The sequence below is a fragment of the Camelus bactrianus genome, chromosome 32 (assembly GCF_048773025.1).
Source record: "Camelus bactrianus isolate YW-2024 breed Bactrian camel chromosome 32, ASM4877302v1, whole genome shotgun sequence".
Lineage (NCBI taxonomy): Eukaryota > Metazoa > Chordata > Mammalia > Artiodactyla > Camelidae > Camelus > Camelus bactrianus.
In genome coordinates, this window is record NC_133570.1 from 11,883,467 (window position 1) to 11,909,280 (window position 25,814).

At 44.3% G+C, this 25,814-nt stretch overlaps 1 protein-coding gene across 3 annotated transcripts in view; it reads left to right on the forward strand.

Moving 5' to 3' along the window:
- Positions 1 to 25,814, forward strand: part of SPRING1 (SREBF pathway regulator in golgi 1) — a 317,312-nt gene that overhangs the window by 7,872 nt on the left and 283,626 nt on the right. The window contains exons 2-5 of one of the 3 annotated variants that reach the window (XM_074356476.1): positions 914 to 1,070; positions 5,460 to 5,611; positions 6,027 to 6,140; positions 8,086 to 8,708. In XM_074356476.1, coding sequence (XP_074212577.1) covers positions 914 to 1,070; positions 5,460 to 5,611; positions 6,027 to 6,140; positions 8,086 to 8,247 — 585 coding nt within the window. In that variant the 3' untranslated portion in view covers positions 8,248 to 8,708. Of the gene's footprint in view, positions 1 to 913; positions 1,071 to 5,459; positions 5,612 to 6,026; positions 6,141 to 8,085; positions 8,709 to 25,814 lie in introns of those variants that run through there. The other 2 variants (XM_074356477.1, XR_012503697.1) reach the window with 2 other exon arrangements.

The window sequence follows — 25,814 nt, forward strand, 5'->3', positions numbered from 1 at the left end:
ACTCTTTTCCCTCCAATTTTTTTCAGAAAATTAACACTTTTGTACAGGTCTATAATGTGCACTTTATCCAAGGGCCATTTATGTAAGTTTGTCAGTTTTTTTTGTTTTCCTTAAAATTTTTACTATCATGCTTGAAAATTGATCTGTGGTACTGTAGTAGTTTAGCTTTGTGAGTTATTCTATCGTATAAAACTCCATTGCATTGTATACCAAGCCATATTTTTGTTCTTGTTATTTAATTTTTTCTTCTCATTTATGTTTTTTTAATTGAAGTGAATTGAAGTATAGTCAGTTTACAGTGTGTCAATTTCTGATGTACAGCATGTTTCAGTCATACATGTACATACATGTATTCCTTTTCATGTTCTTTTTCATTATAAGTTACTGCAAGATACTGAATAAAGTTCCCTGTGCTATACAGTAGAAACTTGTTTATCTATTTTACATATAGTAGTTAGTATCTGCAGATCTCAAACTCCTAATTTATCTCTTCCCACCCCCTTTCCCTCTGGTAACCATAAGTTTGTTTTCTATGTCTGTGAGTCCATGTCTGTTTTATAAATAAATTCATTTGTGTCATTTTTTTTAGATTCCACATGTAAGTGATATCATATGGTATTTGTCTTTCTGGCTTACTTCACTTAGTATATGATGATCTCCAGGTCCCTCCATGTTGCTAGTTTGCCAATTTTGAAGTGTAATCCTCATTTGGTTACTTCCTCCTATAGGTTTATTTTGCTTTTTTTTGTTTTCTGATGACATTGGCTTAGACTTAGCTCATACCAGGGGAGGCAGGTTCCTTTTGTGCAAGCTTTTTAAAATTGTTTCTGTCCTTTTACTGTAATTTCTATGCAAAATTGGTGAAAATGCAAGAAATGCTAGTTTAACTTTCTCATTTATGGTCTCTTTGTAGGAGGAGAGGGCAGTGAGAGATAGGAATCTCCTCCAGGTTCAAGACCACGATCAGCCCATTCCATGGAAAGTGCAGTTTAACTTGGGCAACAGCAGTCGGCCCAGCAACCAGTGCCGGAACTCCATTCAGGGGAAGCACCTCATCACGGATGAACTAGGTAAGGCTGGCTCCCTTCCTCTGCTGCAATTGATGAAATACACCTGTGCGGCCATTCATAGGTTTTTAAATAGAGATTTGATATGCTGCCTTTCCCCTTCTTGCCCATTCCAGCATTTCTTACAACTTTGTCTTTTATGTCGTACTCATCAAGGGCCCCCTCAGGATCAGAGTGGGAATGTAATTTGGTGCAACCACTATGGAAAACAGTATGGAGGTTCCTTGAAAAACTGAAAACAGGATTACCATGTGGTTCAGCAATCCCACTTGTGGGCAGAAAAGATAGAAATTCTAATTGGAAAAGATACATGCACCCCAGTGTTCATAGCAGCATGGTTTACAGTAGCCAAGACATGGAAGCAACATAAATGTCCATTGACAGATAACTGAGTAAAGAAGCCATGATATATTTATACAATGGAATACTACTCAGCCATGAAAAAATAATAAAAGAATGCCATTTGCAGCAACATGGATGGACCTAGAGTATATCACACTAAGTGAAGTAAGTCAGAGAAAGACAAATATCATATGATATCACTTATATGTGGAACATTTTAAAAAATATGACAGAAATGAATTTATTTACAAAACAGAAACAGACTCACAGACATAGAAAACAAACTTACGGTTACCAAAGGGGAAAGGCAGATGGAGGAGGGATAAATTAGGAGTATAGGATTAACAAATGCACACACTATTCTATATAAAATAGGTAGGCAACAAGGATTTATTATATAACCCAGGGAACTGTATTTAATACCTTGCAATAATCTATTAAGGAAAACAGTCTGAAAAAGGTTCCCCTCAACATCAGAGAAGTAGGTTTGATCATTGTAACTCTGAAGTTTCTGGTGCCTATAACTTACAGTTTTAGCATTTTATCATACATCAGCTACTGGGCTGCTTGCTTCCTGCCAGTCTCTTCCCAGCCCCAGTATTTTCACATCTTGCCAATCTTTTCTTCTCATCTTGATGGTGAACTCTATAGCATAATCAGTTTTCCTGCATGGTGACCTGAGTCATATCCACAGTGTTGGTATTTAGGAAATGAATATGCTTGTTGACTGACTGACTGCACAATCTCAAATGAATTATAAACACATTCAAAATGTGTTACTGTTACAATTAGAACATCAGTCTGTTTCTTTTTGTTATATTCGCTAGTTTTGTTTTTTTAGATCCACATGTAAGTGCTATTATATGATATCAAAGTATTTGTCTTTCTCTTTCTGGCTTATTTTACTAAGCATAATACCCTCCAAATACATCCATGTTGTTGCAAATGGCAAAATTTCATTCTTTTTTATAGAGGTAGAGGACAAAGAGGTAAAAACTACTATGTATAAAATAAATAAGCTACAAGGATATATTGTATAGCACAGGAAATATAGTCAGTATTTTATAATTATAAATGGAATATAACCTCAAAATCGTGAGTCGCTGTGTTGTCACCTGAAATTTATATAATATTGTAAATCAGCTCTATCTCAATTAAGAAAAAAAAAAACAGTCTCTTTGACTTAGTGCTTTCTTCCAGAGTTTTCTCGCTTTCGTTTTGTCTGTATGAAAGTGTGTAGGAAGTGCAGCGTGAGGCGTTTGGATCAGATAACTGCTGGACCTTACTATTAAGACTGGCTCGGTCCCCCAAGGAGAGACTCCCACTAATGCTCAGCCTGCATTAATGTAGCTCTCACTGTATGCTGGGCACTGGGTAAAAACTCTCCTTGAACAACATCTCATTTGATTTTTGCAGCAGACCTGTGAGCTGTAGGTGTTGCTGCCCTCACTTTATAGGTGAAGACACAGGCGCCAAGTGGTTCAGGAACATGCCCAAGATGGCAGTGGCTCTTTAATAAACCATAAGTGGGATACTGTTATCACACCACAAGAGTAACACTTTTCCTTAATGTCAGCTATTCAAATGGTGATCAGAGTTCCCTGATTGTTTTACAGATTGTTTTTCTTTTTTCAGCTGGTGGTTTGCAAATAATATGGTTTGTTTGCAAGAGTACATTTTACTCTCTCTCAGAGAGTCTCAGAACAAGTGGATTATGACCATGACAATACTGAAATTGATACAGGTAACCTTGAATTAGAATCTTCATTGCTACATAATGAAACCCAACAAAATGAAGACACGTGCTATCTTTAAAATGAAACTATAGCGCGTTGTAATTTTAAAAAAAAATTTGCATCCCCAGCGAAATAATTAAAAAGAAAAAAAAACTTTTCCCAAACGATCTCAAAGGCATCAGAGCAGATGAGATTATTTGCGGTTGAAGGCAGGAACCAGGAAAACCACCCACCTAGGTTAGAAGAGCTGTAAAATTTTGCACAAAAATACAGTGGCGACTCAGCAGTGCAAAGCTCTGTTTTTAAGATCATCCTGATAAAGCAGATAATACTGTGAATAACTTTTTTTTTTTTTTTTAAACAGAATAAAGTTCAGTGAAAGGAAGTTACTTCCACAAGATGACACAGCTAGTCAGTCAGTGGGCAGACCTAGGACTAAGACTGGGACTGAACTTGGAGTTCAGTGCTTGATTTCTTACAGACTTTTGTTTGTATGATAGAAAACATGAAACCTTATGCCTTGACTTTAAAATTTACTATTGGGTTATGAATGGCAATTTGTCTTTTTCTTTTGTAGCTAACAAAAGAATTTCCCCCTGATTAATTCAAGTGAGACAGAGACTCTCAAACTTAAGTAAAAAGTTCCAAGAACCAATCAAAAAATCTGAGAACCATAGGGTTGTTTTTGGGTTTTTTTTGACCTCTAGGTATGTGGGAGAGGAGGTAAGCAGTGTAATAAAGAAAACTTGGAGAAATTTTTGCCTTTTTGCAAGCAGATGTCACCATCACAAATATTGCCAGGGTGACATGTTATTAAATAAACCAATTAGAATTACAAACTTTTGAAAAGTTACAAGTCAGTTTCCTAGTCAATGGCAGCTCACTCGAGGTTGTGATCTCATAGGACTCCTTGTTGGAAATAATGTTTGCAGGAGTAATTTTTGATGCAGAAGGAGAAATCTTGATGAACTTTTCTTTCACCAGAAGTTAGAAAAACCTGTGGTTTCAAGGCTAAATACTGGCAGTTTGTACTGGGGAAGAACAGAAGGCCTGAAATGCTGACAGTTATGATATGGAAAAGAGAAAAGGGCAAAAAGGTAAATTCAACGAGTGGAGTTTAGATCACATAATATTTTACATCTTCCTGACACAGAGATAATGTGACAAGATGATCCCAGGTAACTGGAATCTGGTTCTCCCAGGCCTGTTTCCCCAGTGCGAAGAGAGGCCCCTTCCGCTCTCTCCCACTGTTGTGCTGGTGCCTCCTGCTTTTGCACAGACTTTGTTTTCCAGACTAGTTTCTGAAAACAACCTCATGCTTCACCAGGTCTCATTCTCTGAGGATTAGGAAGCTGGGGCATTTGGAATGGAATGAAGTGAGGAACAGCTGCTCTGCACCTGTGGGCCTGTGCGTGCACCTGTGGGTCTGTGTGTGCACCTGGCAGTGTCCCAGGGGCCAAGTGGTGTCCCTCGTGGACTTATTCCTACATTTTTCCTACTCCCAGAAGGATGTAGAGAAATGTCTCTTTAGCAGCTCTGAACAATAAATTTAGCTTTTGTGAGCAGATTCTTTACTTACAGTTGAGCATGAGTGAGTGAACTGGGTTGAAGGAGGATGAGGATTTATGAGAGATGGAGGGAGTTAGGAGGATTTTTCTTCCTTGGGTGTTAGAGTACTTGCGTTCCCTAGTGCTGAGGGTTAACTGAATCTCTGACATGTATACTTATAGCCTGAGTCCGTTTTTAAAGGTTAGGTGTGACTACTTGTTCTTAAAAAAATATCCTTCAAACTACTAAGTAACTGGCAAGCACTTAAAAGGTATTAAATGTAAAGAGTATGTGTGGAGTTGTGGTGGGTTTTTTGGGTTTTGTTTTTGTTTTTTAATAATCTAGAAGGATCTTGCTTTCAGGAATGAACGCCTTGGTTTTTTCCGCTTTTCAGATTTTTGTTTGAAAGAGAATGTTTTTCAAGCATAGACGAAAAAATTGGCCTGCATAGGTTAGATCAGGAAACAGGCAACGTGATGATTAAATCAAACACACGGCAGCAGACTAAAAGGTCTTTGATAGATTGGGATGCATAACCTACATGTAAAACAGGAGTCCATGTTTTCTGTAAACTGCCTCTCGTAGGAAGCAAGCTCTGATCACACTGTGCCTGATTCCTGGCCCTGTGGTCCTTAGGATGCCCTGTCTCCGGACTCCGTCTCTCTGTTCTTTGTGTGCAGGACTTTGATTGCTGCTTCGTGATTGCCCCTGGTGGACAGGTGGGAGGACTGCTGGGTTTATACTCAGGCTAGTTTCTGACTTTCAGGTTACGTGTGTGAAAGGAAGGATTTGCTGGTGAATGGCTGCTGTAACGTCCACGTCCCTGGCACAAAGCAGTACTGCTGTGATGGCTGCTTGTCCAACGGCTGCTGCGGCGCCTACGAGTACTGCGTGTCCTGCTGCCTGCAGCCCAGCAAGGTACCAGAGGTGCTCCTGGCTCCCCATCTCCTTTGTTCTCTCTGCGTTCACTTCACAATGAGGACTAGATCTTCATGTGAGATTCTTTTGGAAGTAGAACTTAGAAGGGAGCTTTGTAGGTGTCAGAAATGGCTGCTGTGAGGTAGCCTTTGTCTGCCAGGAAAGGAAGTGGTTCCCGGTTACTCCAGTGGTACTTTGGCAGAATGAGCCATTGTTTTGCTAGTAAGATGTCTAATGAATGAGACACCAGCCCTCCTGCTCACTTGAGCCTCCCTCTCTCTTTCTCTACCTCTCCCCCTTCTTCCCCCCTCCCCTTCCCTGTATCAGCAGTCTCTTAGTTTAGGAGAAATTTCCAAGGTTACCTTGTGCTGCTGAGTCTGGAATTTATTACAGGTACTAACTTTTGTTTCCATAGCAACTTCTCCTGGAGCGCTTCCTCAACCGGGCAGCCGTGGCATTCCAGAACCTCTTCATGGCAGTTGAAGATCACTTTGAATTATGTTTGGCTAAATGCAGAACCTCATCCCAGGTCAGGAGCTGTGATGCCTCTAGCTGGGGGATGTGTAGGTAGGGGTCAGAGTCTAGAAGAAAACTCAAAAATATGCACTGGGGGCCTTCGGTGGGGTGATGATGGAGACGAGATTTAAATGGAACTGTATGGCGCTTTGGTGGAATGATTGTACAGTCATCCCTTGGTATCCGTGGGTGATTGGTTCTGAGACCTCATCTCCGAATGTTCAAATCCCTTATGTAAAATGGCATAATACTTGCATATAACCTACTACATACATCCTCCAGGATGCTTTAAATCATCTCTATAGATTACATATAACAATACAATGTAAATGCTGTGTTTTGCTTTTTGGAACTTTCTGGTTATACTTCTGATCCTTAGCTGGTTGAATCCACAGATGGCAGAACCCATGGGTATGGAGGACTGCCTGTATTTAGAATGTAAGTGTGAGATTTGTACAAGTTAGGGATGTAAAATATTTATATTAAGTCAAGGTCTGACCACCTTACATCTCCACTGTTTGATTAGCTTGTCTACATTTTGAGTGGAAGCTTGAAATTATTTTCACCTCTGGAGTCTTAATAGTCGAATTCCTGAGAGAAGTTCTCTCCACTATCTTTGACTGAAATTTGACTAAGGCTTTCCAGCAACCACTCGTTCAGAGTGGGTGGTAATTTATTCTGGGATAGAGTTGCAGTTTATTTTAGGATTCAAGGGGATGGGGCAGGTGGGTGTTGAAAAACTCGGGTAAATTTGTAGCTCTCAACTCTTTTTAGCATGTTGTCATTAAATGCTTGGCTCTTTGGGCACTAAACATGGCACCGGCACCAGCTGCTGAAAGCGTGTGAACGTCTTTGTCTTTCCATCACTCTGCGTCCTCTGCTCTCAGCTTCTGTAATCGGTCAGTTGTTGGAGCTCCCTCTGTAAAATCACCAGACGTGTTTGTTATACAGGCGTCCATTCATGGTGTCTCCAAGATTGTACTGGCTCCGTCTGAGATAACTGACTCATTTGTCATTGTCTGGAACTCTTGCATCCTTTGCCAGACTTCTGTATGTAGTCCACCTTTTGATTTTATGCTGTTCTTTTTGTCTCTGGTCTGCTCTGAGAGCATTCAGCATGCTTGGGTAGATGTTTCAGGGATTATAATGAGCATTTGAAAACATGAAGAAATTCCTGATGGTCTTGTTTTGCTGGAGGAGCTTTCCATTTGAATGGGTTTTAAAGGAAATGTGGAGGAAGGCTGAACACATGATTCATTCTGATTCAGGCTCTCTCCCATTCTGAGAAATACTAGAATAGGCCAAGTGTTTTCTTTCCTTAACTGATAAAACCCAGGATATTTCCAAACTTGAGTGAAGGTGCTAAACTTTCTGACTTTGTCTTTTCATTGTAAAGAGAAATTTCCCAGTTGCCAGTTTGCCTTTATAACAGTGTCCCAAGACAGACAAGATTTGGCTGCATGGTCTGTAAACTGGATTAATACTTACAGTTTAGATGTTTAGCCTTGGTCTTAGGCTAATTAATGGTTTTAGGCTAATCTAGATTAGCCAAAAACTCAAGTTGCTTGTATGAAAACAAATTGCTGAAAAATTAGCCATTGAGGATGATTGTCTGTGTTAAATCCCACTTGGAGTCTGCTTAGCCAAACGAGGCTTGTGTGGTACTGTGGGATTTGGCTTGTATATCATCCCTTAGGTACATAAAACTTGACGAAAGCGATTTGAGGTGCGTCTCCTTCGCCTCTGCAGGAGAATTCCTCTGAAGCTGTTAGATCCTGTTGGATCTTAATCTGACTTAAAATAATTTGAGAAAAATTCATTGTCTCGAGTTGTCCCAGTCATGGCCAGGTTGTTCCAAAAACTCACTAGTGTGCATGAAAAGAAATGGTTATGCAGTGACTGTGTCCATTTCATGCCCTTCATTGACATTCTGTGATGAGCATCCACCTCTGTTCCAGGAAGTGCCTTGGAACCTTTTGGTGACATTTGGAGGAGACGGACTTGCCCGGCTCCCACAAGGAATGTCTGATGGCCGCTGCCCTGCTCGCTCTCACCACGCTCTTCTCTCCCCTTTTGCCAACAGAGCGTGCAGCACGAGAACACCTATAGGGATCCCGTAGCAAAGTACTGCTACGGAGAGAGCCCGCCTGAGCTCTTCCCCGCATAACGGTGGGGGGACTCGACCCGCCAGCCAGGATGCGCTGCTCAAGAACTTGCAGCCTGAAGCCCCTCACTAGTGGTGGGGAGAAGACTTGACCTTGACCACTTCTTGTGTTGTGCTCTTTGGCTTCACTCGGCCGCCAGGTTTACCAGATGGACTTGTCCTGTGACGCATTTGGAAAACGTCAGCAGTTCACATTCAAGACAAGACTGTGGGCCACCTGGCGGAGGCATCAGTGCTCTGGGTGCCTCTGCCATTGCGGCTGCTTGGGGACCTGTGGGTCCCCACGTTTGTTCTCCCTGGGCCCCTCGCTGTAAAGTTATTTATTGGATTTCTTTGGAGTTGTGGGAAAATTCTAGTATTTCCTATAGGAAACGTGCCTCACCTTGAGAATTGAATACATTCAAGGATGTTATTGTTGCTGATGTCCTCATTTTCTTGTGTTCTTGGGTTTCATGAGTGAAATTGTCCCTTCACCCAGATAAAATGTATAGCCTCTTAGAACATGCATGTTCCCTCAAGGTGGTTTATTTTTTATTTTTATTTTAACAGCATCCTCAGGAGTGGGCCCGGAATACGGTGTTCTAAAAACTCAGATGCTGTTCCGTTCTCATCCTGTGTCAGCTTCCTAGCAGCTGGCACCATGTGCTTTCAGGTTTTTTTTCCAGTGGTATTTGGATATGCTTGTTTACCTATGTGCACGCACCATTTTAACCAGAAATTCTGCCTTGTTGTCCTGGGCGGTTTTGTTTTCATTTCTTACACCACTATTGAAGTGACTGGTCTGCTCAGCGGTGGTACAGCGGAAGCCTTGGAAAGTCACCTGCAAGACAGCCTCCTCTCCTCTCCTGTCATGGAATCCTACCTTAAGGCATTTCCTAAGTGGAGATACGTCTCACAACGGACTGTAAGTGGTCCTCCTTTATTGCTTTCTGCTTCTGGAAATGTAACAGGTACAGACATTTGATTTCCCTATGGTTTACTAAGAAGAACAAAACCCACGTTACTCTCAAGGTGCTATTAAAAGACTCACATCAACCTTCAGTGGAGCTGGACACACAGGCTGCTGGTCCATATGCTCGAAGCGCTTCTGTGCTTTTGGTGTGACACCAGCCCTTCCTGGTCATGGCTGAGGCATCATACCCCTTGGGTAGTATGACTCTTTGCTCTCAGGAATTGATGCACACGTCTTTACCGGAGCCCCTGACTAACCCCAGGATCAGGCAAGGTCTTGGTCATTTTTTCGGTTGTTCAGCTTTTGACCTTGGAGCAGGGCGCAAGTTTTACAGTCAACTTCCAGCGCTTTTATTTCGGTGGAGATTTTTCTTTGGGCCATGTTTGCTGTTCTGTATATTTCTGCAGTCTGTATAGTGGAAATTTCCCTAAACTTTCGGAACCGTTACTACTTCTTTTTTTAAACTTTTTTTTTAAAATTTTTTTAATTGTTTTGTCCAACTACTCAAAAATGTTTTAATTAATTTTTTAATCTTTTTTGGGAGGAGGTAATTAAGTTGTTCATTTTTTAAATAGAGGTATTGGGTATTGAACCGAGGCCCTCAGGCACGCTAAGCATGTACTCTACCACTGAGCTATACCCTCGCCCCCTCCTCCCACTACTTCTTACACTTATCTTCCTAAAGTAGTTTGTCCCCCTAAATCAGCTATTCTTAGAGGGTGAACTATCTGGCAGTTATTTTTTAATGTTAGATCCCAGGAAATCTACTCAATTTGCATCGGGCTTTTCAGATTCTGTGGGTCTTCACCAGTGCTCAGTCAGACTTTGTATGTGAAAGTAATGGGCACATCTGGGTGTTTCACTATCTCATTCCTTTTGGTAACTCAGTCTGTCTTCTGGTGGTTGTCACTGACCAGCCTCTCCTTGGAGCTTATTTGAATTTTTGAGCAATAACGTAGAATTACTGTGAAAACAGTTGACATCAAAGGTCAGCCGTGCATTTGAATATTGGCTAGCACAATTTGCATTTTCACTGCTTTTACAGTCTCTATAACTTAGGTAGAGAATTAAGCCTTGCTTGTTCCCACTCCGTAGATGGGGAAATAGTGAGAATGAAGTGACTTCCTGGGGTCCCCACTGAGATTTCATGACGGACCCAAAACAAGAGCTTCATGTCTGGTTCCGGTTCCACTGTCCTCCTCACCACCCCTTGCCAGCTCCAGTGCTGACTCAACTGTAAACACTCCCGTGAGGGCGTGTGGCTTTGGACCAGGAGAGGGGAGAGGTGGTATAAGTAGCCAAACTGGGTTGATAATACAAAGGGCATTTTCACTTGGCCCTAGAGCATGTTTTTTTTTGTACTTAAGTCAATTAAGAGGTGTGTTCACTGTTCTGGAAACTTAACGGTACTGCAGACTCTGTAAGGAAGCCACCTAAAGACCTGGAACGTCATGGGCATCCCCAGGCTTCCAGGCCAAGAGCCCTCCCTGATCCCCTCTCTGGTTTGTTTCTGGTTCCCTTGACCAAAGGTTTCTAGAATTAGGGACCTTGCATTAGTTCTGTATGCCTAGAGCTCAGCAAAGTGTGTGATACACATTAGGGTTTTAGGAAGAGATCAAAGAAGGGATGGAAACACCTTCAGTTCAGAAAAAAATTTTTTTTTAATCCCAAGTGTTTAGGGCTAAAGGTAATTGGGTAATTCAAAGCATTTCCCATGATTCTGAATCTTAATTGCCATGCTCATTGCTGGAGCAATAAAGATAAGATAGGTCCTAACAGGGAAAGAAACATTCTGTAGAAAAGGGCCCTGAGATGAGCATGGTCAAAGGGTGGATACCTGCCTCCATGGCACCTGGGATGTGGGGTGGCCTGGATCCTGTGGCATTGGAGCTGACTTTGAAGGGCAAGCTTGGCAAGCTCTTGGAAAAGCAGGAGGTAGGATTTTAGAGCAGGGTTTGCAGCTTTCAGCCTGCTCCTAGAGCTGACTTGAAGGCCTGCTGGGGAGTGCCTAGGTGGGTGAGCCTGCAGAGGCACTGTGGGGGAGCTGCGTGCAGGTTCCGGGCAAGCTGTTCCCATCGTTGGGGATTGTAAGTGGGCAGAGATGTTGCTTATTTGGCCTGTTCTTTACAGGCAGGAGAGAATTCTACCTAAGGTGGACTAACGCATGGCCTTGGGCAGTTTCCTTTCCTCTTCTGAGTCCCAGGCCCTGCTCTGTAACATGGGATCACATCTGCTCCTGTGGGGTTGTTGTGAGGTGTCAGAGTGAGTGAGGGCCCAGTGCTGGGCAGGAGGTCGTGTCCGCAGCCCAGCGGGGGCCTAACATCAGGTAGTTGGCAGGGTGGGGATGGGTGGGCCCCTCTGGTGGGAGGGTGGCAACTACAGAGCTCTTGGTATTATTTTTATTACTATTTCTAGAAGAAATCATGCTAAAGATTTAAAAAATGCAGGTAATTCAGAAGTACATCAAGATGAAAATAATAACTGAAATCACACAACCTAGAGATCAGCCTCAGACATTTTTTCCCCCCTCATGATTTTCTAGACAGAAATGAGAATTTTTTCCTCTTGAAAACAGTCCTCTGGTGGATGTCTTTCTATGTTACACATACGCCTATCTAATAATTTTAATGACCACATGGTGTCAATTTCATGACATTAATGTTATTCATCCCTTGCTGAGGACATTTAGCTTACTACTTTTTTTTTTGGCCACTACAAATAATGCACTGAGATTTGCTTTCATGTGCACATTTGTATGTTTATCTCAGAACTATTTTCAGTTTGTACTCCCACCTGAAGTTTGTGGGAGTGTCTCTTGCCACATCCCTGAGAACCCCGTGTTATCATTTTTCAACTCTTTGCTAATGGATCTCAATGTTATACTTGATATTTACTTAATTTCTAGTGAGATGAACCCCTTCCCATGTTTTGACTGGCCATTTATCTTTCAGATGTGGTGAAGTGCTGTTTGTGACCTTGGCTGGTTTTTCTCTTCATCTTTTTCTTACAGAACAGCCTTCACTGAAGGAGGCCTTAAACCCCTCTTGTCTTCCTCAGGCCTGCATTACTTAGAAGCAAGTGGCTTATGTATTAACAAACTAACTTTTCCAGTTAATCTAGGACGGGGAACAGGGGCAGTTTTGCCCCCAGGGAATAGTTGGCAACATCTGAGACATTTTTGTCACAACTGAGAGAGGGTGTAGTACAGGTGGTGGGCAGAGACCAGGGCTGCTGCTGAACACCCTGTGGTGCACGGGGCAGCCCCCACTACACAGCAGCATCTAGCTTCAAACATTAGCAGTGCTGAGGTGGAGAGGCCCTACCCTCGGGTCACATTTCCCCCTTCAGTTATATAGAAAAACTGCCAGGAGCTGAGAGCCGACTTTATTATATCCCTGCCCTTGCTTTCTGCCGTGCCCAAGTGCTGCTGATTAAATTACCCTGAAATCCCACAGGGCCTGCTGCTTCCTCGCAGGTCTCTACCAGCCCAGTGCTGTCTCCAGGAGTGGCTTCATTACTCTGCTGCAGCGTCCCTCGTGCGCCGACACAGTCCAAGTTCAGACACCCTCCTGTCTGCAGAACGACCCACAGGTTTACAAACAGCCCCCTCCCCACCCGGCAGATCGGCTCTCCCCAGGCCCTACAGCAGCTCTCTGCACAGAATGACTTTGTGGGTCGGGGGAGGAGAAATGTCACTACAGATTACATTTGGAAAGCTAGTCACTCTACTATAAAAAGGTACCACATAAGTAAATAGTAATAATTAAAAAAAAAAAGTAGCTGGTGGGATGATGAGAGTTCTTTCCTACACAGCACTTTTCCCGATGGCGGCATCAGTGCACTGCCCTCCAGGCCCTTTTCCTGTTCGGATTCTTCTAGCATAGGTTGTCCTCATGGTCTGAGGACAGTTTTGGGTCCAGGATCCCTGTTTTTGCTCAGTCACATGTCTGCGACGTTTCGCGTCCAGGCCGCTTTCACAGACACGGAGAGGAACAGGTGACCCTGCGGACGGTGAGCGAACAGCGGGAGTCGTGCCTGCCGGCCCCGAAGACCCTCGCCCCTTATCTTCATGCTTGTGCACAGCTCGCCTCGTGTCTGCTGTCAGAGCTGAACTGCTGGACTTGTTACATACAGAAGTACAGCCTTCAGTATTACCATAAAGAAACAAAACAACTGGCCAATTACACCCATGGGCCAAGCAGTCAATCACACGTTTGGACAGGGGTCCAGCTGTACTGTTTCTCAGGACTGTGCGTTCTGTGGACCCAGAGGAACCAAAACACATCACTGCTAGAAATGCATTATTTGTAAGTGGGTACTTCCAGAGTTTTTGGTAGGGTCAATAGCTCCTCCAGTCTTTGAACTTTTTAAATTCGTAAGTTTTTTATGCAGCATAGAGTAGGCAAGCTCGGGTCAGCTTGCATCCAGATTACCACAAAATCAAAAGTGTTCGCTAAAAGAGAAAAGTGGTGTTGCCAGTGAAATTCAAGATTTCAGACCGTGTTGGCCACATGTCACTATTAACACACACTCCTTAGTAACAGCAGTCTGAGCTGTGAGTAGCATCCTAATTTTATTGACAAGAACACAGGCGTTAGTCACTTTGAGTAAATTAACCTCTTTTGGCTTTGGTTTTCCTCATTTGTCAGAGGAGGGTGATCGCTGAGGTATCTTGCAGATCCAAAATTCTGATTTTTGTCTTACAGCAAGGCCAGGGCCTAGCAGCTTGGCGTTGGCTTTGATTCTCACAGGGAGTGGAAACCAGCCATCCGGAGCCTGTTTTCCTCAACCCAGGGCTTCCCCTTCTCTCTTGAGGGTTTCAACTGGGGCTCCCTGTTTTCTGCCTCTTTCTCCTCAAATTTTAGATAGACACTGTATTCTCTGCTGGGACCAACTTATCTTGTACTGCTGCTCTGCACCTGTGAAGACAGCTGCTGTGGTTTCCATCATAAAAACAGCTGCCTTTTGGCAGGGAGGCATGGAACTGGACTGTGTGGCTGTACCTAACAGTGCTAAGTTATTTAGGCCTGCTTGACCCGAGATACTCAGAGCATCTTGGAATTCCCGTTAAGGGCTTCTGCAGTCATCGCTCAGTAAAAGGTTTTCATGGCATTTCTTTTGTGATTGCTAGGCAGAAACCTGACAATGTAGAAAATTACATTTTAAAGTGTATGAAATTACAAAGAAATTAAATTGTGCCAAAGTAGATTCCTATCCTCCCAAAGATAACCACTAATGAAAGTTTCACTGTAAAGTTTTGCCTGTATTTTGCACATAAACATGTATTTTCCATTAGTACATAAATGGAAGTATAATCCTGCTGTACATATTATTTAAGAATAAACAGCTTTTCCGTTAGGTGACCTCTAAAAATGGTTCGCTATTCACTTGACCCAGAAAATCCCACAAAGTCATGCAAATCAAGAGGTTCATACCTTTATGTTCACTTTAAGAACACTCGTGAATACTGCCCATGCCATTAAGGGTATGCATATCCGAAAAGCCACCAAGTATCTGAAGGATGTCACGTCACAGAAGCAGTGTGTGCCGTTCCGTCGTTACAGTGGTGGAGCTAGTAGGTGTGCCCAGGCAGAACAGTGGGGCTGGATGCAGGGTCGATGGCCCAAAAAGAGGGCTGAATTTTTACTGCACATGCTCAAAAACACAGAGAGTAATGCTGAATGTAAGGGCTTAGATGTAGATTCTCTGGTCACTGAGCACATCCAGGTGGACAAAGCTTCCAAGATGCGACACAGGACTTACAGAGCTCATGGTCAGATCGACCCTTACACAAGCTCTCCCTGCCGCGTGGAGATGATACCTGCTGAAAAAGAGCAGGTTGTTCCTAAACCAGAAGAGGAGTTTGCACAGAAGAAAAAGATACCCTAGAAGAAACTGAGGAAACAAAAATTTATGGCCTGGAAATAAATTCAGCAAAAAATAAACGCAAATTAAAGTATAAACAGACAAGTAAACAGATCCTGTTAGATTGACTTGACCCAATTATAGCAAATTCATTTCCAGAGCAGAGAAAGTGTACATTTTATTTGAATCATCTGGCCTCTTAACTAAAGCCTGGGTAGGGTTGAGAGCCCGTTTAGAACTGCACACAAGTTTGGCCTTGCGTTTCTGCATCCCTTTTCCTTGTCTGGTTTTTACAGTAGAGAAACAAATCTTTGTGTTCCTCATGACTAAGTTAATAGGCATTGTACCTTGGCCGGAGTTGACCTGCATGAAGCATGCAGAGGACAAAGCCAATCGCAAGAGACTCCCACTTTCTTGAGGGAGCTAAGAGGAAAAGATGGGGAACCCTGCTTACAATATCCCATGCAGGCCATCCACTTCAGTGACTCATTAAATACAGAAATTTAAAATATATATATATATAAAACGACTGGGAAGGACACGTGGAGACTGGATGTCTGGTGCAGGGAAAGGATGATCTGAGCTCAGAGCAGCCACGTTCCGCCCAATGCCAGCTCTGCTTTGTCAGATGTCTGGTCCACCTGATGGTTTTTGAGGGCATGAGGGATGTCAGTTTCTGAGGATTCTCACAGCTGCTCCATGGGGTGCTGTTTGAAGCTGGAATCTTCTGTGCTCCCCTCCACAGTCTCGGAGGCCCAGAGTCCCCCACACACAACACTGGACTCAGTTTCTCCAGGGAGGGTTTCATCTGGGCAGTAGTCCAGGGCGTGCCCCAAGAGCTCAGCCCCTGGCACCCGCACCCTTCCTGAGCTTTGTCTGCAGCCTGCTAAGTGCCAGCTTGGAAGCCCGAGATAAATAGTCTTGCAGCAGCTTAGCAGTCGGCTGGGCTCATTTATTTGACACAAATAAGCTCATTGACCTGATTTAGCGCAGGGAGGAACCACGGAGTCCAGTCCAATGTGATCTTAAAGCCCTGTCTTTTCACCGCAGCCTTTTCGGACTTTCAAGGACAGACGCGATTTAAACGATGATGCTCGTGGGCGCTATGTCAAAGGCAGGAGAGGGGAGAGAGAATGGAGAGATGGGAAGAAGAGGAAGGGGAGAGAAGTATGAGCTGCTGGTGGTACGAAAACCAACAGTTGCTCTCTGTGCCACTTGGTGGCACCAATTCCATAGGTTTTCTGTGCTCAGCATAATTCCTGTCAGGAGACCGTGGGGCCCGTGCCTTTGCGGGCTCCCTCTCTGCAAGACAATGAAGCTGTTTCTGCGGACGGACGGAGAACCATCTGGTGGTGATGGTTCTTTCCCGGCACCTGTCGATTGATTCTGTGCTCAGGGACTCAGGGGAGTCTCCTTTGCAGGGAGAGGGAAATAGGTCTGCTGCTGGTGCTGTCAAAGACCTGAGGCTTAACTCAGTGTGCGTGACAGCCCCCTCCTTCCTCCTGCTCTCCCATTCACCAAGGCAGAACATAGGACAGTCTCTGGAGGACTCCTGCCCAGATGGAAAACATTTGGAAAGTGCTCACAATGTACCATCCTGCACACCCGTCATCACTTTCACACGGCACCACCTTCCGAGGCAGGTGTTCTTATCTTCATTTTAAGAGGATTTAACCTGATGCTCAGGCTAAATTTTGCTCCAGGTTTTACCGTCAGGTGGTGGAGCCATGTGCCAGCCTCAGAGCCCTTGAAGGCGCCTGTGAGCCCAGCCTCGGCCTGTTGTGATAGCAGCGACTGTCTTCCCATCATTTCTGGTGCGAAAGGCTTCTTATTTAAATTCTAACAACCACCCTTACAAGGCTAGTAGGTCTTTTTATCCTCAGTCTAAGGAAATAAAGTCAGAAGTTAATTTCTTTGCATAGGGAAATGCTATCAGGATAGTGATTGAACCCAGATCTTTTTTTGCTCTTGGACCTGTGCTTTTATCCCCTGTGATGTAGTAAGTGCCACACTGGGCTCTGAGCACTGAGGAGGGGGTCCTAGAAGGAGGCGGGGTTATCTGTTCCGAAGCTTGCTGTTTGGCCCTGGGTTTGGATCATCCTTGATTTAAGCGAAATGTTTCACCTTTTCACTGCTTGTCCTTCCAGGAAGGGTTTTTGAAGAATGCCCTGGAAGGTAAACTTAGCCTTTCAGCACAGCCCTGGTGAGAAGGCTTTATCTTAACATTGTTTTTAACACCAAGCAGAGTCCTTATAATGAGCTGAATGGTTCCCTCCCACTGCCCCCAAAATCTGCATGCTGAAGTCCCGACCTCCCAGTGCACAGAATGTAGCATATTTAGAGAGAAAGTCTTTGAAGAGGTGAGGCCTTGAGAGTGGCTTCTAATCCAATAGGGCTGTGTCCTTATAAAAAGAGGGAGCAAACCAGGGCTTCAAGAAGGCCGCCGTCTGCAAGCTGAGGGGAGCCTCAGGAGAAACAAGCCTACTGACACCTTGATCTTGGACTTCAGCCTCCAGAACTGCGAGAGAATAAACTGTCGTTTGAGCTCCCGGGTCTGTGGTATTTCTGTGACGGCAGCTGCACTGGCTGATACAGCCCTTGAAGGAAGCGCTGCTGAGTTGATACGTAAACCCAAAGGACAGCAGGGGCAGGGGAAGCACTGAGTTGTGCTGCTGGAGTTCTTCCTGGCTCTAGGGTGTCTCCTCTTTTCTGGGCCTGTTTGCCCATCTGCGACAGTGTACACGGGAGTGTGCACCAGGTTCCTTCCAGCCCTGGCCTTCTGGGATTCTAGCCGGTAGCTACTAGACCCGGAGAGGGCTGCTTTGCCTCCCGGGGGATGTGTGAGGAGTTTTGGTTGTCATAACGTGTGTGTGGAGGGGCTGCTGGCCTCTCGTTGAGGCCCCGGATGCGGCTCAGCATCTTAGAGTGCACTGCAGATGCCCCGCACGTCCCCCAGGGTTATCCAGCCTGTGTCAGCAGTGCCGAGGTGGAGAAACCCTGGGTTACACTTTGTTGCCCCTTGAATGGTGATGACACGGAATTGCCGGCCCCAGTGGTTCCTTTAGCAGGTACTTACTTGGCACGTGCTGTGTGCCCGGCTCTCTGCTGGGGAGCGTACAGACTGGAAGACAGCCTCCTGGAATTTAAAATCGAGTTGATCCTGAGCCTCAGGTTGTGGCAATGTGGTACCTAATCACATCCTGAGGTGTTGATGCTGCCATCCCCCTGAGGATAAACTGTCAGTTTGGGTTTCCAGAGAAAGTCTTTTATGCCTGGACAGCACAGACACCATTTATTTAGTCCTACCTCATTCATAGGTCTACACTAGTATAGCTTGTTTCTTTCCAAAAAGGATTTGAGGAAACTCTACATATTTGTATGTAATACTGATTAGCAAAACAGAAATTAAATTAGAACCAGTCTAAAATAGAATGCAGATATGAGACAGCAGTACAGTTGATGCGATTGAATTTCTTGGCAGCAATGGCAAAAAGGGAAATACTTCCCTCATGTTAATACAAAGCATTAATGACATTGTACTGATCTTTCCTCAGAGGATGCAAAGTCTACAATAAAATTTTCATACGGGCTTTAGACAGAGGAGACCGACTGGTATTTAGTACATATACTGTGTGTACCAAGCCTACCAAAAGCAGGCATTTTTGGATGTTGGATAGAATGATAAATTAGAAATGGTCTCTGATTTCAGATAACAATGTCTGTTGGGGGACACAGGCAGTTATGTCACTACTTGTCACTTGGGATTTTACACGTGAGAATAGAGGAGTGTTACTCTGAGCGAGGCAGACGGGAAAGACCTATGAGTAGAATGACATGTTTTCTAATTTTTGTGATTTTTTCTAATTACAGAGTGACACATTGCATTGTAAAAAAATTAGAGAAGTAACGAGAATAAAAGCTGTCATAATCCTTCCATCTGTAGATAACCGCTATTTGGTGTGTGTCTCTTCATACACGTACACGTATATTAATATATTTAACAAAAAAGGAAATTGCCATCCTGTTTTCCGTTTTGTAACCAAATGAATGGCCCTTGAATGGGGCTTTGACATCTGAGTGGGAGATCACGAGGCCTGCGTGCCGGGTCGGCTGTGGAGTTAGGTAGCCAGGGTCATGGCCCACCAAGAATACATTGATCCAGGGAGATGGGTAAAGGCCCACTTTTCATTGCAAAGCACCAGGGGGCGTTCACGTGGTTACAGAGATTGGTGTGTTCCCCGCCACCCCTCGCCTCTCCTGCATTGTGCTGCCCAGCAGCCCTGGAACTGTGTTTTCTGTAGCAGCTTTGTTGAGATGTAATTCACTTACCATGCAATTCACTCACTTAAAGTGGACGATTCAGTGATTTTAGTCTATTCATGGAGTTGTGTGATCATCATCACAATCAATTTTAGAACATTTTCATCATGTTGGAAAGAAATCTCGTACCCATTAGCTGTCACCCCTGACCCTGCGCCCATTCCTCCCAATCTGTCCAGCCCTTGAGAGCCACTAGTCTACTTTCTGCCTGTGTAGGTTTGCCTGTTCTGGACATTTCATATACATGGAATCATACAATACGTGGTCTTTTGTGTCTGATTCCTTTCGTGTAGCATCATGTTTTCAATGCTTGTCTGAAGTCGTAGCATGTTATCAGTACTTCACTGTTTTTTTTACTTGAAATAGTCATATACCATACAGTTCACCCTTTTTAAGTGTAGTTCAAGTTGTTTACAAAGTTATGCAGCAACTACCACTAACTTCAGAACATTTTCATCCCTCCAAAAGAAACCCCATACCCTTTGGCAGTCATTCCCCATTCCTCCTCCCCATCGGTCCCTGGCGATGATTAATTTACCTTCTGTCTCTATGGATCGACCTTTTCTGGGTATTTCATATAGAGTCATACAGCATGTGGTCTCTTGTGACTGGCTTCTTTTACTTAGCATGTTGTCAGAGTTCACTCTTGTAGCTTGTGTCAGTATTTCATTCCTCTTTATGGTTGAGTAATATTCCTTCATATGGATTAACCATATTTACTTACCCATTCATCACTTGATGAACATTTGGGTTGTTTCCACCTTTTCACTGTTGTGAATAATGCTGCTGTGAACATTTGTGTGTGAGTTTTGTGTGAACATGCGTTTTTAGTCCTCTTGGGCATATACTAGAAGTGGAATTACTGGGTCACGTGGTAACTCCACGTTTCACCTTCAGAGGTCCTGCCGAACTGTTTTCCAAAGCAGTTGTACCATTTTGCATTCCCACCAGCAATGTATGAGGATTCCAGTTATTCCACATCCTTGCCAGTGCTTGTCATGGTCTGCCTTTTGGATTATAGCCATCCTAGTGAGGATGAAGTGGTATCTCATTGTGCTTTTTGACTTGCGTATCCCTGATGGCTAATGATGTTGAACATCTTTTCGTGTACTTAGTAACCGTTTGTACATCTTTGGAGAGATGTCTGTCCTAGTCCTCTGCCCGTTTTTGAGTTGGTTGTCTTTTTATTCTTGAATTGTTAGAATTCTTTATATATTTTGGATACAAGTCCCTTATCAGATACATGATTTGCAAACATTTCCTCCCATTCTGTGGGTTGTCGTTTCACTTTCTTGATGGTGTTCTTTGAAGCTTAGAGTTTTAATGTTAATGAAGTTCAATTAATCTAATTTTTCTTTGACTGCTTGTACTTTTGGTGTCTTATTTAATACTACTTGATCTTTAATGAATGATACTATTCCTTGGAATAGATGTAACGTAAAGGGGTAATTATTTGATTCTAATTTGCATAATGTTCTTTGTTTTAATTCATTTGCCTCTCCCCCCCCCCTCCGCACCCTCCAAATCTTTATTCTGGTGACATCTGGAGTTAGACCTCAAGCCATTTGCCAGTTTTGTCAGAGCCCTGTAGCCTTTGTAAACACTGTTCTGTGTGCCTCTTTTTCTCCCCTATGAATGTGTTCAGTGATGCCCAGAGCTCTGCAATGCAGTAGACAAGGTAGGTGCACAAGTCTCCAGGTAGCATGACTTCAGGTGCCCTGACATTTCATCGCCAACGTTGCACTAATGCAACCTCGTGGGACCACATCGCCATCTTCTGGCAAAGATGGGAGAGTGCAATGCCAGGAGCTTGAAGATTCTACGGATGGTCTTTTTCCTTGTTTCCCTTCTCCACAGTGGATCATCAGGTACCAACTAATTCTGCTCATTCTGACCTACTACTTTATAAGGTCTTTCCACCTTTGGAGGTAGTGTTTAAATGTTCAGCCACTTAGAACAGCCGAATCTGTTTTCTGCAAAGTAAGGAGCTTGTGTGGTTCTTCTTTCATGGGCAACTCCAGGTGTGTGAAAAACTTGATCATTGAGTAGGAACCAGTAGTTTACCTCAGGTGAGGTTGATGAATGCAGGTCGTTTTTCATGTCGTGTGGGCAATATTATTACATTTGTTGAGTTCCTGATATTCTAGGACTCTCTCAGGTGGATCATTCTGCCTCCTTCTCCCAGCCTTCCCAGGTATACCCGGTGTATGTGTTGTCCCCACTCTGCTGATGAGGAGAGTGAGGCCCTGGAAAGATGAATGACTGACCTTTGTTTTCTAGAACGGAATGGGCAACTTTTTTGTTTTTAATGACTGATAAAACAGGGTGTGAAATCATTAGTATCCAGTATAATGCCTTACACTCTATTTCAGTAAGTTTTTATTGAATAAATAAATTTAAAAAATAGAGAAATTCTGTGTCCTGACTCCTGATCTACTGTCTTTTCACCACACCCAGCTGCTTCTCCTATTGTAAGTGCCTCAGTCATTTCAACAAATATTTGCAGTGTTGTGCAAGGAGAGAACAGGTGCTTCTAACTTTCAGTCTTTAATAAAAGGAGTAAAAATGTCATTTGTGAGAAATGTGAAGAAAAACACCTACAGGAATAGCCATACCACATGTTGTCATTCACAACAGCCAAAAAGTGGAAACAACCCAAGTGCCCACCAGCAGATGAATGGATAAACAGGAAAGTGGTCGAGCCACACAGTGGAATATGATTCGGCCGTAAAAAGAAATGAGGTGCTGATGCAGCTCCAACATGCACGACCCTTGAAAACATGATGCAAATGAGAGAAGCCAAGCCCAAAAGGCCACAAATCGTATAATTCTATTTACATGAAGTGTCTAGAATAAGCAAATTTATAGAGACCAGATGCAGTTTAGTGTTTGGGGGAAAGTTAGGAGCTAATAGATACAGGATTTCCTTTGGGGTGAGGAAAGTGTTCAAAAATTGATGACAGGGATGGCTGCACAACTCTGAATATACTAAGAAATATATGAAGCATACAGTTGAGTGTACCTTTTGTATTTATATCCCAATAAAGCCTTTTTAAAAAATGCTTACAGTAAAGCTTTGCAAAGAGCTAGTGTGTAGGGGGTTGTACTGGGGACCCCCATGGAGGAAGTGCAGCCCAACACGGAGAGCTGGGCTCAGCCAAAAGGACCTGGGCTTAACCCTGGTTCTGCCCCTGACTAGTAGCGTCATCTTGACCTAATACTTAGTCGCTCTGGAGCTTGGTTTCCTTACTGGTGAAACAAGCATGACAAGCTCTTTTTGGATTAAATAGATAACGTTTGTAAAGTTTCTTGCATGTACCACGCTCTGTAAATATTTATTTCCATCTTCCAACCCTGAGATGCCATGATTCTGTGACTTTCAGGCTGGTGAACCAGCTCTTAAGCCCCTTTGCCTTCAGAAGCTTCTCGTGAGCAGTGCAACTGAGTGGATCCAAGATGTGAAATGAGGGGTTGAGACTAAGCTAAAAGCCTGGCCACTTGCAGGAGTCTCCGTTTCCTCATTTAGTTACCCTAGGTTAAAGGTCTGCTTGAGCCCACTCTGGTCTACACAGCAAGACTGTCCCTGTACATGGCTGCGTGCGAGTCTGTGGGACACGCGCATGCCTCTGACTTACACTGAAAGTCCTGTGCAGCTTCTGTAGGCAGTGCCCTTCTGTCTGCCAATGACCTCCAGCCCTGCCTCCACCAGCTCCTCCTTCGAGGGGCTGATTGGCAGAGGGGCCTTGTTATAAGGGTGACACTGGGAGTGTGGCCAGCAGCAGAGTTTTCCTGCACCCTTGTAGAGCAGTTTTGTCCTGGATGAGTAAGGACCCTTCAAGCTGCTCCATACAAACAGTATGTGGAATAAAGGCAGATGACCGTGTACCAGTGAGGCTGGGAGAAAATCAAAGGGGGTGTCTGGACTTTCTGCCATCCTCAAGCCAACAAGTCGCGTTGGTCTTGCCATCAGACACCTCAGGACCAGAGGACATCAGCTCCATTGGTGACCCCGGATGCCTCCGTCCAGTTCCGGGGACCTGGTGAGCCCCAGCCCATGCTCTTCCTCCAAACAGAGGCCTCACCCAGCAGGCGGCACTCAAGAGGGAGGAGTGAATTCTGAACACAGTGGCGTTTTCAAATTGGATGGTGGGGTCTGGGGCAGGGGGATGTTGGGGATAAATTGCAGGGGAGTGTGATCCTGCGAGTCTTAACGAGAATGAAATAAAAGGGAGAGAGTCTGTTGGATTTTCCTAGTTCTTTCGTTTACACTGGGGGAGTAAATTCAAAGTCTCCCTTTTAAAAATTACATAACCCTACTGCTGTCCAAGACACTTACTCAAAGGCCTTCATTTGGGGACTCATGCTGATAACCGTATGAGACTCTAGGAGCTGCAAGGCCAGGCCCTCGAGTGGTGGGTTGAATGGGGGGGTGGGGGGGAAGACCGGGAAAGAGCGCTTGGTCTCCTTCTCTGGCCCTTGATGGAGGGCGTGTTGTGTGACAGTGTTGACAACAGGGTCTCGAAAGATGTAGTGAAATAGCACTGCCACCCTGCAAAGCGGGCAATGTTTCCCACTTTACATGGGAGGAAACAAGCCACGAGAGGGACTCGGCTTACCCAGGCCCCGGAGCGAGGAAGTGGGGCTCTGACCCAGCTCTGCATTTCGACGCGATGTGATGTTGATAAGTCAAGAGGTGACTTAAAATGAAGACCGTCTGTGCTCTTTCCTGACTCTCCGCCCTTCTATTGACAACATGCGTGAGTCCTGGCTGAGCCCCCGGTTGTGTATGGAGAAGGTTTTCTCCCCACATTGGTTGTTGGTTCTCGTGTTTCAGCCTAGAGTGCTGAATCCCAGAAGCCCCACTGATGACACAGACACCTGGAGGTGGTCAGCTGAGACAAGCCCGGTCAGGGCTGGGGGCAGTTCGACCCTCCCAGGTGGAAGATCACAGTCAAGGCAGAAGTGAGGAGACAGCTCAGGGCAGTGGTCAACAGACTTTCTCTGAAGAGGGCCCAATAGTATTTTCAGCTTTGAGTGTTACACTGGCTCGGTTTTTAATGTTTGTTTTTGTTTTATGTTTTTGCTTTTTTTTTTCTCAGTCATTTCTTTGCTTTTCAATTCTCCATACTCATTACTCCCACTTTCTTCTCTTCTGATTACTATTTTTACCGAAAGCACAGGGGAAGGAAAGAAAAGAGGGAAGGCAAAGGAAAGGGAGGGAGGGAGGAAGAGAGAGATCATCTGACTATCAGTTACTGAGAAGCTGGATAACTTAGTTTGCTAGAGCCCTAGTTTGGGCTTCTAGATGTCTGAAGGCAAGCCAGATCGCTTGTGTGACACGGGGTCAGTCCCACCTCCTAGCTCAGAGCCTCAATTTCCCCATCTGGAAAACCAGAAATACACCATCCACCAGGTCACCCTAAAGCATTGTGCTCTCACTGAAGTCCACCCAGGCCCCTCTCCCGAGCCATCATTTTGCCCTCAACAAACATCTTAAATTTTTAACTTTGTTGTTGTAACTTGAGTACAGCCAGAGACATGATGTACACAAATAGGCATGGCTATGTTACAATAAAACTTTATTTACACAGACAGGCCGAGGGCCGAGTTCAGCCTGCAGGCTATAGTGTACCGACCTTTGGCTTAGTGGACCAGTCATAATTGCTCAAACTCCTTCCTTAGCCATGTCCCTTGTTTTAGAGACTAAGTGCTAGAAAAGCTGGATCTTCAGTGCTCCCAAGGTTGCCAAAACCTGTGAAAGGCCACCTTCAGAGAAAGATCTCCACCAGGTGGAAGCAACGGGAATTGGAGTTTTCGCCCTCCAGCAGATGCCGAGAAATGAGGATTCTGCTCTCTTCTCATTGTCCCTCAACGGAAGGCTGGGTGTTTTAATTAGCTAATGTTGGCAAATTGCTTTGAAGAAAATTGTAAAGTGTTTCATGCTACAAGTGCCAAGAATCCTAATTAGCTTTCCTTAAAGATACCACCTGGAAGTGTGATATCTTGTTGCTTGAGGTCCAAGCCAGCAAGAATAACCTGCAGACCCAAAACCGGTTTTTAAGCAAATATAACTGAATACAAACGGATCTCTATGTCGACGTCCCATTTTCTTCCTTCTGCCGAAACTGATTCCTAGCAGCTGGGATATTAAACCCTGCAAACGGAGGGTTTTTTTTTTTCCCCCGTGAAAGTCTGGTAGCGATGGGGGCATGAAACGCATTAACCCATCCATTTGTTGCCGCCGATGTTGCCTTTTGGATCTTTAGCTTGTGCAGCGGAGCCCCTGCCCCGGCGTGTCAAGGTTACGGAGAGGAGGAGGCTGGCAGCCACTCAATCATACAGCAGGGCCAGCTCCCAGGTACCCGAGTCTGGGAGAGACGTGTGTA